At 41.7% G+C, this 15,470-nt stretch overlaps 1 protein-coding gene across 2 annotated transcripts in view; it reads right to left on the reverse strand.

The window, feature by feature from the left end:
- cers2a (ceramide synthase 2a) overlaps window positions 1-15,470 on the reverse strand; it is a 35,224-nt gene extending 19,754 nt beyond the window's left edge. The window contains exons 1-9 of one of the 2 annotated variants that reach the window (XM_029735799.1): window positions 15,313-15,470; window positions 5,710-5,892; window positions 5,247-5,364; window positions 4,866-4,984; window positions 4,270-4,327; window positions 4,074-4,124; window positions 3,722-3,814; window positions 664-792; window positions 266-372 (exon numbers count right to left, since the gene is read on the reverse strand). In XM_029735799.1, coding sequence (XP_029591659.1) covers window positions 266-372; window positions 664-792; window positions 3,722-3,814; window positions 4,074-4,124; window positions 4,270-4,327; window positions 4,866-4,984; window positions 5,247-5,364; window positions 5,710-5,891 — 857 coding nt within the window. In that variant the 5' untranslated portion in view covers window position 5,892; window positions 15,313-15,470. Of the gene's footprint in view, window positions 1-265; window positions 373-663; window positions 793-3,721; window positions 3,815-4,073; window positions 4,125-4,269; window positions 4,328-4,865; window positions 4,985-5,246; window positions 5,365-5,709; window positions 5,893-15,028 lie in introns of both variants that reach the window. The other variant, XM_029735798.1, reaches the window with a different exon arrangement.

Raw genomic sequence — 15,470 nt, forward strand, 5'->3', positions numbered from 1 at the left:
AGTAAATCCCTAGAATGCATTGCCTCCTGTACAATTGATAATTGAAAAATGCCAGAAAAAAATACTTTACACTAAGTTCTGGGAGCTTTAGACATATGGAGGCAGTTTCCCAGACACAGATTCAGCCTACTACTGGACTAAAAAGCAAGCTCAATGGAAAAGCTCAGTTGAAAATGCTTTTTAGTCCAGGATTAGGCTTAATATGTGTCCGGGAAACCCTCCCCTAGGATGCAGAGAAGTGTCATGCAAGATCCGAGCGTCTTACCAGAAAGGGAGTATGACAAGGCGTGTAAGGATGAACACGGCTGCAAACAGAATGAAGATGTAGTTGCAGGTCTTTCTCCATTCTGCATAGTTGAACATCTTTGCTGACTAAAAGGAACAACAGAAAGGGAGAAAAAAAAAATGAACTACTCAGTTGCCGTTTCCTATATTCTCCTCTGGATGGCAGGCTCAACACTATGACCAGTTCTGCGAGAGTAGTAATGATTTAAGCACCATTTATGACTATAATACAATTGTAATGGCCTTGACTGTCCACATAATAATAACATTCCTCTATACTTATTACGGAATGGATATAGTTTCTTTAGGTTTGTAATGGTGACATTGTATTGTAGGAGTAATAAGATTGGGTATGGGGGGGGGGGGGGGGGGCTGTACCTCCAGTAGGTAGTCTGAGGAATCGTGCACCAGCATGATCAAAGTCCCGGCACGGATGTAGTTGACCAACCATGAAAAACTGATCAGCAGAATAGTGGCCACATGGTGAACAATCTGCTCCTTAAAATCCTGGAAGAGAGAAAGGGGGAGTTTGTCAGTTATGCAAATGTTGTGTTTACTTTGTGCACTGAACATCAGCTTCAGTCATAACGGAGGAGGGGGTAGTTGTTCACTTTAAAATCTTGCTGAAATGTGTTCTAGTTCTGATGGATTTGGCATCAGGGTCATGACATTCCTCACTCGCAACTTGATTATCAAGTGTATTTTGGATGCGTTGTTCTGAACTACAGTTATTTTAAAATTAGAGCTTTAACACCGCTGAATATCAGCAAAATGTTCATAGCTTCAAATATCTGTAGGGACACCTCTAAGCTACTTTTAGACGCCTGGTTCCCCCACTTATTGATTAATGACGGCGTAACAGTGTGTGCATACCGATTCATCCAGTACTCACAAATGAGTGACAGTAGGCAGGTTCATTGACCCAGGTTTATTCGATAAAAACTGGTCGCAAAAAAAAAAACGTTGCGACATGTATAATGGAAACGCCATATATAGGAGAAATGTTCTAAAGGTCGACAAAATGTTTGTTCATTCAACGGGTGGATTCTTTGTGACAAATGTTTTTCAAATAAATGATGATTGCCGAATAACTTAAGGTAGGCCTACGCAGGGCAAGTGACATCACATATCTATAAAGCTCCACTCCACATTTAATTCTAAATGCCTATTGTTATCAACAACAACAAAAATTCCAACTACAACACTCAAGTCAGGACAAGGATTGTCTTGACTTTCAAGAACGCCTGTATTGCTTCGCCTTGTTTTTCTAGTTGGTTGGAAGCACGTTTCACCAGCCAATTATTTCAGCTCTAAAAGGAGTGCAAGTTTCACCATGGCACGGACCGTGTTGGCACATGAGAATTATTTGAATATGGCAAATTGCATTCTAGCAATGCTGGCTTTTGCGGGCTACCTGAGACATGAAACGGATAGGTGGGAAGGCATACAGCCTGTCGCCAATTTATTAATGTGCAATTTGCCTAAATTGATCATGGAAACACTTCAAACACTTCATTTTTATTCAACTAATTATTTGGGGGGTGTGACGACATTACATCCAGCTGTTTTTATTGACAAAAGAGACGGTTCAATGGAAACGCACCGTAGCAGGCAATTGTAGAATGTATTTTCTATGAAACCTTTTTAAAATGTCGACAAAGAAATCCCTGGACAACTTAATGGAAACATAGCTAATGCGTGCATGTATCCATGTGTACTTCCCTACTTACAACTGAACTAAAGTGTCACCCTAGCCATAAGCTTGAGGCGAGCAAAAAACTAACAAGCCCAATTTGGAGTTCCACAGCAATTACAGCTAACGTAACGACACAAAAGTTCTGCCAACCAAGTCTCTAATACCATTGTTTTGGATCAGCCCTATTATTTTCTTGTATCTGTCAAATCAACCGACAAATTTCAGTCTTGTCTGCTGACTGTGTGAAGAGTTGCCACTTTCCATTTGGGCTCACCAGCTGTAAAATAAATACGGCTGGAGAACATGGTCAGTCAGTCTCCACTGTGATACCTTTCCACAATGTGCCGGTCACACATTAACCCTGTGGCGGATGAATCAGAATTAGTTGGGTAACAGATAATTAAGATGTCTTATCTGCATAATATGCTTATGTGATATACTTGTTATTAGAATGTATCCCTTTGGACTCTGGTGTTGGCAGTTGCACTTCTTCCCTCAGCTGGGGCTCAGTCACCTGGGGCCCAGAGAGGGGAGAAGTCAGGCTCGTCTTTTACATGTCTCTGGTGCTATGCAGAATATCAGAAAGGGAAGAGGACAGGATGAAACATTGTCTTCATATGTGAATGTGTCTTTACCTATTCTTAAACCATGTGAAGGGATGGCGTGATTAATGGGGAACCAATTACTTGTCTCCACAATGTCTGTGCGCAAGTCACTCCCTCCTTTGGCATTGGGGGGGGAGGTGTATGGCAGTGTATGAAACCATTGTATGTCCTCTCTGATGTTGCACTTATCTGGGATAGTGTATGACCGAGACTCACTCCCCTCAGTGAGCTTGTCCAGGAGAGGGGTCAAGAAGGGGATTTACTTGAGATGGGAGTATCTAGAGTTGACAATTGATATATGCCAGCTGTTTCTGTTCTATACTGTACCAGGAAGAGACGGTTCCAGTTTGGAGTAGGAGGGCCAGACACTGGTCTATACAATGAAAACTGTTGACATAGCAGATGCTGTCTGCTATGTATTATAGATATCTTTCATACAAATCTTAACCTTGTGACCATTCTATGTATCTGTTGTTCGTCATGTAGGTTGAGAGGGGTGTATCTTGGCTATAAAAGATCTTTGTACTTTTGTGTTGTCACTTTCAATGGTTCATTAGAAATGGTGCATCATTGAAAGTCAGTGCTATTGCAAAGCTCTTATTATTAAACATGTAGTTTAAGTATAACTCTGACTGGTGTGTGAAGTTTGTTTCTCCTCATTTGGTAAAAAAAATTAACCACCACAACCCACAGATGCCCGAGACCAGCGTTTCCCAAACTCGGTCCTCGGGACCCAAATAGGTTTTGATTTTTGCCCTAACACTACATAGATGATTCAAAGCTTAATGACTAGTTGATTATTTGAATCAGCTGTGTAGTGCTAGGGCAAAAAAACAAAACGTGCACAGAGTTTGGGAAACCCTGTCCTAGACACATTAACACCCCTCCCTGCCTGAGACATGCACACAACAGGGAAGAGGAGAAATTGCTTGCAACTGAAACGACAATAATTTTAGTGGTGAACCAAAAGTCATATAACTGGGTTGTGATACCCAAACTGACATCTGCCGAGATGTGGTTAGCGCTGTCGCTTATCTCTCTCTGCCCTCCTCACAAAGATAAGGTCTTATCCTGTTGCCATTATAAATGGTACGCATGTTAAATTGTCAATGTTTCTGAATTAGGCTCCACTTACTTTACGCTTGACATCCGTTGCCACACTGAAGAGCAGCGAAATGTAGAATCCCAGCTCAATCATGTAGTACCAGTACTGAGAAGGCAGCAGTGGCTGTAAGAGGGAAGAACAAACATTCGATTAAAAAAAAATATATATTCTATTTAGCAGATGCTTCTATCCAAAGCAACTTAAAGTAGTGCATGCATACATTTGTGACATTTATAAAAAGGTGTCGAGAAATGCCAAGCTGTAGTCGTGTACTGGGATTGTCCCAAAATGTGTCCGACACTAACTTTGTAAAGATTTTAGACCAACTAAACATTTAAAACTAACTATGATTTAGAGAACAACAGTCTTACAGTGTACATACCAGTGTGGGGAAGCCGTTCCACATCTCCTCCATGTCGTAGAACCATGGTTTCTGGGGAGAGATTCACATAGTGAGGATTTCAGTCTCAAACCAAAATCACAAGCACAAAATGGCACACGCCAGAGCAAAAGGTATAAAAACAGAGGCAAAGCATTGCTAGAGAAAATGTATACCAACAGTAAATCATGGTACTCACATCAATTAGGGCACCCAGGCCAGCAATGAAAGCAAGAAGGTAAAAGGTAAATCTCCAACTGTAAGAGAACGAACAGCAACCTCAGAATCCCCATATGAACAGAACACAATTTCACACAGCTTACAACAATGTCACATATATACACACACACACAACGGAGACACAATACAAACGAGGGCTCCTTCAAGACAAAGTAAAGCATAAGCTACAACCACCTGTAAACTATAGGTGGTTGTATTTTGATCAGGTGAATAAGAAAGTAACAGGCAGATACAAGAATCTTTTACAGGAGGCACACGACACCTAACATTGTTACACAGTAGAAAATAAGCCCACGTCAGAAATAAAAGGGTTGTTTTTGACATTCATTAATTACATGCAGGCAAGCGCAAGTTCCATTCAACCATGTTCATCTGTTCCTATTTGCTGTTGCTAACTGCTCTGCTACTGTTCATTTCAGTTCGCAGTACTGTACTTTCTTTGCTAAGACAATTTATTTCAACCATATTCAATACAGAAATGTGTGTATCCTACATCTCGGATTGTAAAAGCACAAAAATAAGTATTGTGGGTTTCCACTTGGCTGCTGTGGGTACCTGGCTTCCCGGAACTTCTTGATCTGGCTGGGCAGTTCCTGGTTCCTCCGTCGCCGGAACCACCTCTGGACCTGCCGCACCGAGCAACCTGACTGTTTAGTTAACTCCTCCACTGAACTCTGACAGAGAGAGACGGGGGTTATAGGGCAATTTAGTGCTAATGTATCTTTAATTGTATCGTTTTACTGTGAAATATGTTGCGATTTTTAATAATGGTTGATTGAAATGTAGCAATCGTGCAGGGATTTGACTTAGGAGTTGTGTGAACTATTGAACTGAGTGGTCACTTGGATTTGTATGGTAGTTTCCTACGTGGAGGATTAGGAAGGAGTTGACGTTAAAACAACGTTATGTAGCATTATAGCTATGCTGTGCAATTACCTGTGAGGGGAACTTCGATGCATTGCAGAAATAAAATTCCAGCGTGGTGTTGGAAGCAGCTCTGACGCGAGGTTTCTCCTTCACTCTAAGTAAAGAGGCGAGTTTAACGGCCACGGTCCTGGATAGTCATAGAGGAGGCAAAGGAGGTGAGGAAATTGTGGTTAGGGACTGTAAATCAGTTCTGGTTGTTGTTGTTGCAGTGAACACAAGTCAACAAGGCTAGATGAACAAGCAAATGAGATTTGAGCAATACAGGTAAAAAAAACAACAACAGCAAGCTAATGAAACATAGCGAGACCACTGCAATGTGAAGAGGGGTTTTGTCCTCAATGTCACCCTATTCGCTATATAGTGCTCTACTTCTGACCAGGGCCAATAGGATTGTGGTCAAAAGTAGTGCACTATGTAGGGAATAGGGTGACATTTCGGGACGCACATATCGTCTTGGGCCTGGAGTGCTGACCTCTCAAATATCTGTCGGATAATCAGGAAGCATACTGCGATGGGGAAGATGACCCAGAGATCACTTCCTTTAGCGAAGACTAGGCCATCCCGGTCCTTGAGGTCGGCCCAACCCAGGCCCGCAGGGAACCACAGCCGGTCCTGCCAGACCCAGTCACTGAGCTCCCTGAGCCAGGTCAACATTCTGAGAAAAAAGAAAAGGAAAAGAGAGAGAAACATGTAAGAGACATTCAGACAAAGGGGTGAAGGCCAAAGCCTTGCACAGTCTGACAGGACATTTCTTTGGTAGATCCAATACCAAAATGAAAATGTCAAAAATGATTCAATGAAAGAAACGCTGCCGTAAATATTTGTAGGTAATGTATTGTTGCGTTTGTGAATTTGAAGTTGCACTATGCAGAAATCGCTCTGCCATTTCCTGCTTGCTAAAATTCGAATACTTCGCCTCATTTAAGTTTGTGACAAAATAAGGTAGTATAGTGTAGATAATTATTGCATCATCTAAACCACTGAAATATATTTTCTATAACCAAAAATATTGTCGTTTCAGCTGTTTGAAGCTGATGTACAAAACAGAAAGTAAAAGACACAAAAACAAAACTTAAGAACTGGAACTATAGAAGTAGCTCACATAGCAAGTCTAAGAAGCTGTAGATCTGTTCTTTCAAGTAGAATGATTTCACCTCTATGTGAACTTGGCCGGGTTGGCGAAAAAAAATGACATAGTGCTACTTTAAATTGCAGTGGTTAAATATCATTAGACAATAGGTCAAAGAGGACTACTATTTGCATCCATAATTTGTATGTGATTATTTGTGATGTGATTATTATGTCATGTTGATCTTGGTGTGCATCCATATTTACATAGCCATGAAAACATGAGCATCAACATATCCAACAATGCGATGGCCTGGTGTGTAAGAACTTCGAACACAAAGAAGAATATATAGATGCTTCAAACACCTACTGCAGGACTTCCTGACATTCCCCAGATGAATACAAGCTTTGACAGTGCAGAGCAGCTCTTGTGGCATAGATGCAGCCATTGATACTAGTTGAGTGGGCAACATGCGGTGTAGGCTTAATTACAACACAGGCAATGAGATCTGCTGTGAAAGGCTCTCAGAGCCACTATGACATCACTGCTACTCATTACTGGCAGGTTTTGAATGCGTTTTCTTTAGTCACCTGTTGATGCTAGTTTTGTTAGACGGCATGTGAACAAGAAGGCCCGATTCTCAATTTACTGAGACACCTTTGTATTTTTCACTTATGATGACAGTTCTCGGTACAAAAGGGTTAAAGAGTATTCGCACAGGGAAGCATCAGTGCCAGCTACACTAGAGATACTCCAAACAAACCAGTCACTGTGACCAGCACCCCTCTTTGCGGCCCGCAATTCGGGGCGTTCCCACAGACCCACTTCGAGCTTCCCATTGGTTCCTGCATTTGGGCATCTTCATGCTTGTGTTTAAAGTAGTGATGCACCGATATTACACAGTGGTGTGTATTCATGGATGCCAAGGGAAGCCAGGCTTCCCCCAAAAATGTATGAAACATTTAATTTATTTATCTTTCGTCTCTCTGTGTTTCATAATTTTCCTTAAATTCGTACGAGGCTAAAAGTATCTCACAGGACAAAGCATCCGAGCGAGCGAAACAGCGCCCCTCTATGTGTAAGCCATCTATCTGATGCTGTCTGGTCCAAACAAGTATGACATTGTTGCCACCTGTTTTGAAGGGAAGGGAAGCCGCCGAGCTTGACAAAAAAAAAGTATAAAAATGTTTGCCAATCAACGTTGAGCTAAACTGAGCGAGCTCAACTGGGAATGGTCCTAGTGCAGAAAATGTTTTTTAAAAAGTGTCAAGGGAAGCCAGCTTTGATTTGCTGTCACTTCTATCAAACGACATTAAGAGCATACGTCAGACAGAAAAACTTGAATTGTTGCATCCTGCTGTGCTGTTGTTCTCCGGTGGCTAGCTAGCCAGCTAGCTAAAATGGTCTCTTTCCTAAATTAGCCATGGATGGAGATACGGACTTTGACTTGTGGTTATAGTTAATTCTCCGTAGTGGCCCACGATTATAACGCCGATTCTGATGCAACCATTAATTCATACATTGTTGTGCCCCTGGCCTGAGAGGATGGAAGTTCAATATGTAGCTAAATGTAAAAGGCTAATGTTAACTAGCTAACGTTGCCCATGAAAGGAATATTAGATAACGCCGGAGGAGATGGCTGCCGTTTTACAGGCTCCTAACCAATTGGGCTATTGTGTTTTTTTCGCGTTGCTGTAACTTATTTTGTATATAATGTTTCCGCCACCGTCTCTTATGACGGCAAATAGCTTCTGGATATCAGGACAGCGATTACTCACCTCGTACTGAACAAAGATGTTTTATTTGACGAGTCAGACGCAGAGGATTTACTTCAGACACCGGACAAGGCCCAAATCTCCATCATGAAGAAGAGACAGAGATATCGGGGACATAAGTCAGGGTGCCTTGTAAGGATTCGACGGCGAGTGGGTAATCCGCATCTACCATCAGTCTTAGTAGCCAATGTGCAAATCACAAACTGGATGAACTTTGATCAAGACTATCCTACCAATGGGACATTATTAAAAAAACGAATATCTTGTGTTTCACGAGTCGTGCCTGAACGACGACATGGATAGCATACAGCTGGCTGGGTTTTCTGTGCATCGGCAAGATAGAACAGCTGCCTCCAGTAAGACATGGGGTAGCGGTCTATTTGTCAATAACAGCTGGTGCACAAAATCAAATATTAAGGAAGTCCCGAGGTTTTGCTCGCCTGAGGTAGAGCATCTCATGATAGGCTGTAGACCACACTATTTACCAAGAGAGCTTTCATCTATATTTTTCGTAGCTGTCTATTTACCACCACAAACCGATGCTGACACTAAGACCGCACTAAACGAGGTGTATAAGGCCATAAGCAAACAAGAAAATGCTCATCCAGGTGGGGCTCCTAGTGGCCGGGGACTGTAATGCAAGGAAACTTAAATCTGTTTTCTTTCATTTCTACCAGCATGTCACAGGTGCAACCAGAGGGGAGAGAAGAAAAAAAATACTCTAGACCAGCTTTACTCCACACCCAGAGACGTATACAAAGCTCTCCCTCGCCCTCTATTTGGCAAATCTGACCATAATTCTATCCTCCTGATTCCAAGCAAAAATTACAGCAGTTCGACTGTGATCTTGCAGAGTTACACCACCTCAAGAATTGCATTTGGCGAAAAGCTCGGCACACACATTCTCAGGCTGACTGGCTCTCATTCAGGGAAATAAGTGCACTCAGGCTATACAGAAGGTCAAAGTTAGTTACTTTAAGGAGCAGTTCTCTCTCTGTGGGTCTAACCCCAAGAAGTTCTAGAAAACGGTTAAAGACCTGGAGAATAAACCCTCCTCCTCACAGCTGCCCATGTCCCTTAAAGTTGATGTGGTTGTTATTGACAAGAAGCACATGGCTGAGCTTTTTAAATCCCCACTTCATTAAGTCAGGATTCCTATTTGACTCAGCCATGCCTCCTTGCTATGTCTATAGTATTCTCTCTGGTAGGCAATCTGGCTTCCGCTCAGGTTATGGATGTGTCACTGCAACCTTAAAGGTCCTCAATGATGTCAGCATTGCCCTTGATTCTAAGCAATGTTGTGCTGCTATTTTTATTGACTTGGCCAAAGCTTTTGATACGGTAGACCATTCCATTCTTGTGGGCCGGCTAAAGAGTATTGGTGTCTCTGAGGAGTCTTTGGCCTGGTTTGTTAACTACCTCTCTCAGAGTGCAGTGTATAAAGTCAGAACATCTGCTGTCTCAGCCACCTCCTGTCACTAAGGGTGTACCTTAGGCTCGATCCTAGGCCCCACGCACTTATCAATTTATGTCAACATAGCTCAGGCAGTAGGAAGCTCTCTCATCCATTTATATGCAGATAATACAGTCTTATACTCAGCTGGCCCCTCAGATGTTGTGTTAAATGCTCTACAACAAAGCTTTCATAGTGTCCAACAAGCTTTCTCTGCCATTTACCTTTTGTTTTGGAGGTGTTCAGAACATGGTTGTGGTTTGGTAAGAAGAATGCCCCTCCTCCCACAGGTGTTATTACTTCCTCTGAGGGTTTAGAGCTTGAGGTAGTACCCTCATACAACTACTTGGGAGTATGGCTAGACGGTACACTGTTCTTCTCTCAGCACATATCAAAGCTGCAGGCTAAAGTTAAATCTAGACTTGCTTTCCTCTAAAGTAAATCGCTCCTCTTTCACCCCAGCTGCCAAACTAACCCTGATTCAAATGACCATCCTACCCATGCAGTTTACGGAGACATAATTTATAGATCGGCAGGTAAGGGTGCTCTCGAGCGGCTAGATGTTCTTTACCATTAGGCCATCAGATTTGCCACCACTGCTCCTTATAGGACACATCACTGCACTCTATACTCCTCTGTAAACTGGTCATCTCTGTATACCCGTAGCAAGACCCACTGGTTGATGCTTATTTATAAAACCCTCTTAGGCCTCACTCCCCCCTATCTGAGATATCTACTGCAGCCCTCATTCTCCACACACACACACAACACCCTTTCTGCCAGTCACATTCTATTAAAGGTCCCCAAAACACACACATCCCTGGGTCGCTCCTCTTTTCAGTTCGCTGCAGCTAGAGACTGGATCGAGCTGCAACAAACACTCAAACTGGACAGTTATCTCAATCTCTTCATTAAAGACTCAATCATGGACACTCTTACTGACAGTTGTGGCTGCTTTGCGTGATGTATTGTTGTCTCTACCTTCTTGCCCTCTGTGCTGTTGTCTGTGCCCAATAATGTTTGTACCATGTTTTGTGCTGCTGCCATGTTGTGCTGCTACCATGCTGCTGTCGTCATCTTAGGTCTTTCGTCGTGATGTGTGTTTTGTCCTATATTTTTATTTCATGTATTTTTAATCCCAGACCCTGTCCCCGCAGGAGGTCATTTTCCTTTTGGTAGGCTGTCATTGTAAATAAGAATTTGCTCTTAGAGAATTTGTTCTTAACTGACTTGCCTAGTTAAAAGTTAAAATAAAAAATAAACCAGTGACATACTCAATATACACATTTGTAACAATGACAATACTGAATGAACACTTAACTTAATACAAAAATAAAATCAATTTAGTCTCAAATAAATAATGAAACATGTACAATTTGGTTTAAATAATGCAAAAACACAGTGTTGGAGAAGTGAAATATGTGCCATGTAAGAAATCTAACGTTTAAGTGCCTTGCTCAGAACATGAGAACATATGAAAGCTGGTGGTTCCTTTTAACATGAGTCTTCAATATTCCCAGTTAAGAAGTTTTAGGTTGTAGTTATTATAGGACTATTTATCTCTATACCATTTGTATTTCATATACCTTTGACTATTGGATATTCTTATAGGCACTATAGTATTGCCAGCCTAATCTCAGAAGTGACACAATATCCCCAAGTTAATATTGCCTGCTAACATGCATTTATTTTAACTAAATATGCAGGTTTAAAAAAATATATACTTGTGTTTTGATTTTAAGAAAGGCATTGATGTTTATGGTTAGGTACATTGGTGCAACAATTGTGCAATTTTTCACGAATGCCCTTTTCTTAAATCATCACCCGTTTGGCTAAGTTGAAGTAGGCTGTGATTCAATGATAAATTAACAGGCACCGCATTGATTATATGCAACGCAGGACACGCTAGTTAAACTAGTAATATCAAACATGTGTAGTTAACTAGTGATTGTGAAGATTGATTGTTTTTTTATAAGTTTAATGCTAGCTAGCAACTTACCTCCGCTCCTTGCTGCACAGGTGGTCAGCCTGCCACGCAGTCTCCTTGTGGATTGCAATGTAATCGGCATCCAAAAATGCCGATTACCGATTGTTATGAAAACTTGAAATCGGCCCTAATTAAAAAATATATGTATTGTTTTGTATTTATAATTTTTTATTTTTTTATTTTAAGATTTTTATTAAAAAAATTTTTATTTTTTATTATTATTTTTTTTAATTTAAAATAAAAATGTAAAATCGGTCAACCTCTAGTTAGGAGTACACTACATCAGTCACTGGCTGTGTATCGATGACGTTGTCCCCACAGTGACATTGCATACATACCTAGGGATGCACGAATATCGGTGAGAATATCAGAATCAGCTGAACGTCGACGTGCAAAACCGATGTCAAAGCTGATGTGCATACCTATATAACGTACGTAGATGAAGTAATGACGCCACACAAATACTGCGCTACACGTGTAACACAGCATTCCTAACCTAGCCCACAATGTCTGCAGTGTGGATCTATTTTGACGTTTCAAAGGAAGATAAAAGGCCTTATGCAACATTTGTGCTGCTATTATTTCCCGAGGGGAGAAAGTGATATCTTTCAATACCACAAACCTAATTACTCATTTGAAAGTGCATCACCCCCAGACGTTCAGCGACTACTTAGAACAAAAGCAGAAAAAAAACTAAGCGCACACTTCCAACAACTAAACAAGTTCAAGTCGAGCAGTCATTTGAAAGAGATAGAAAATTTAAGCGAGACAACTCAAAAGACAAAATCCATTAACGCCAAGATAATGGAATTCATTGCCCTTGACAATCAACCGTTCTCTGTTGTGGATGATGTTGGCTTTCGCTGACTGGTCGAGCCCCGGTACACACTACCAAGTAGGTGCTATTTTTCAGATGTTGCCCTACCGGAGTTAGTTTTAGTGTTTCGCGCATATCCACAAGCTACTTGATATGGGCGTCGCTGCTATTAGCTTCACGACTGACATTTGGATCAGCGACATCAGTCCCATGAGCATGCTGAGTCTGACAGCACAGTTGGTCGACGAGGATTTCGTACTGAGGAAAGCCATATTGCATGCTCAAGAATGTGCTGGTTCTCATACCGCTGCTGCCATTTCAATGGCATTTGAGAAAATGTTTGAAACTTGGAAAATCCTCAAGAACAAAGTACACTGTGCTACGTGATAATGCACGTAACATGACAAAGGCTTTGGAAGAATCCGGAATCGCCAGTTTGCCATCCATGGCACACACGCTGCAACTGGCTGTGAACGAAGGCGTTTTGGCCCAACGCAGCATATCTGACATGGTGGCAACAGGTAGGAAGATAGTGGGTCAGTTTAAACACTCACAGCTAGCATACAGCCGCCTGCAAGCAGTACAGGTGCAGCTTGGAGTGAAGACGAAAAGGCAAGACGTTTCCACCAGATGGAACAGCACTTTTTACATGATGGAACAAAAATTTGTGCTTGAAAACATGAACACAACTGACTCGAGAAATAAGCTCATCAACTGCTTCTGCAGCAGACGTGTCATGGCATTGAAACGCCTGCTCAACAAAACTGCAAACCGTGGAGTTAAGACTTGCAAAAGTACTCTACTAGAGGCTGTGAACAAGCAATTAGGTGGCATTCTCTCTGAGCTTCTTTACTGTGTTGGGGACCGCTACTTTGATGCAGACAAGAAACTGGGTTTACGTGAAATGTTAGACACAGCTGGACAAGATAAACAGACATCGTGACAGTGCGCACCGAAGAAGAGGACCCACGACAAAAGAGGTCACGGACGGACAGGGCTGAAACTTCACTGATGTAGTCCTGGTTGAGAATGAAATGACTGAACAAATGAACAACGAAACAGCACAGCAAGTACGTGAAAGAAATAGGTTTTGTAATGGGGACATACACTACTTCTAAAAAGTGTGGAGGTCACTTAGAAATGTCCTTGTTTTTGAAACAAAAGCAAGAAATTGTCCATCAAATTGATCAGAAATACAGTGTAGACATATTGTTAATGTTGTAAATGACTATTGTAGCTGGAAACAGCAGATGTTTTATGAAAAATCTACATAGACGTACAGAGGCCCATTATCAGCAACCATCACTCCTGTGTTCGAATGACATGTTACGTTAGCTAATCCAAATGTATCATTTTAAAAGGCTAATTGATCATTAGAAACCCCTTTTGCAATTATGTTAGCACAGCTGAAAACTGTTGTTCTGATTTAAAGAAGTAATAAAACTGCCCTTCTTTAGACTAGTTGAGAATCTGGAGCATCAGCATTTGTGGGTTCGATTACAGGCTCAAAATGGCCAGAAACAAAGCACTTTCTTCTGAAACTCAGTCTATTCTTGTTCTGAGAAATTAAGACTATTCCATGTGAGAAATTGCCAAGAAACTGAAGATCTCGTACAACGCTGTGTACTACTCCCTTCACAGAACAGCGCAAACTGGCTCTAACCAGAATAGAAAGAGGAGTAGGAGGCCCTGGTGCACAACTGAGCAAGAGGACAAGTACATTAGAGTGTCTAGTTTGAGAAACAGACGCCTCACAAGTTCTCAACAGGCAGCTTCATTAAATAATACCAGCAAAACACCAGTCTCAACTTCAACAGTGAAGAGGCGACTCCGGGATGCTGGCCTTCTTCCTGTTGTATTCGGGCATGTGACAAATCAAATTTGAGTTGGATTTGAAGTTAGGCTAGCGAGCAAGCAGTTTAAACAGGTAGCCTAGGACAACAAAAAATAAAAGCGTGTTCTGTATGACAGTGATTTTACCCACGCACTGTTACGGCTTGTTATAAAGACAAAATTACACATTTGTTCACCAAAAAATATTGTTTTCACATATTATTTAACACGGTAAATCATAGGAATTAGTGGTTTGGGTGGAACGCCTCACAATCACATCCATCTCAACAAGATTTCCGTAAACTTTCTCTGGGGTGTGGAACTTGTTACGTTATCATCATCAGTAGGCTATTTACTTCCGAAACCATGTAAGCTCAAACGAAGGACATCCAAAACGTTCGTTTTTGACGACTTGTTGTTTCCAGCCGGTGCTATTGTGCGATTGTTCATGGTTGTTTCAAACCATGACCTCCATGTATTGCCGTATTCCTAAAACGTCTTCACCGCGAGATCAGACAAGAGGAACCTACACCTATTCGGGCAAACTCGAGTTGATAGGAGTTCCTGTCGTCATCCTGAATAGTTTGTGATAACGTTCATATATAAAAATGCAACCCAAGCCGATCGAGTTGGACCACATATCTGATTTCACTTATTCATTTAGCCTACATCCGCTTTGCTCCGCTTGAGGATGGGTGAATATAGACATCTTCCGTGACCACTAGCTATCCAAGGTTGAGTGAATCTTTAACTACCAACAAGGCGAAGTGAGGACATGGCCCGTTTTGAAAGGTCAATCGCAAAACTGAAACAAAACCTGTATCACATCTAGTTAAATATAACGGTGGGCAATTTACCTTCTGATCTTTCACACAGGTAGGCCTGTTCACCGCGGTGTGAAAAGGTGGAAACTCCTACCGCCTCTGGAATATTGAAGAGTTCTGTACGTCCCCTGTAGAATAATCACTTGTGCTCTAATACCGAAGACGCCACCTGAGAGAATCCAATATGTTGATGAAAATGGGCTGCAGTCTGCTTTGAATAGTGTTATCCGGCCTCTCGATCTCCACAGATTCTCTGCATTTTCGAGGGAAATGTAATACTTCCCCTTGTAGCACTTACTCCCTTCTGAAAGACTTACTTTTCGTTGGGATGAGGGCCCGCATATAACACAACCAGTAATTTTACTTTTCCGCTTGCTCAGAGCAATATGACAGATGTTTGCCGGGAATAGGCGTCGGTTATCCCGGTTTCTTAGTTGGCCAAACCGAATGGAAGTAGAAGATGGTAGAGTGGGAG

This window comes from Salmo trutta, chromosome 36 (genome assembly GCF_901001165.1).
Source record: "Salmo trutta chromosome 36, fSalTru1.1, whole genome shotgun sequence".
NCBI classification, from domain to species: Eukaryota; Metazoa; Chordata; class Actinopteri; order Salmoniformes; family Salmonidae; genus Salmo; species Salmo trutta.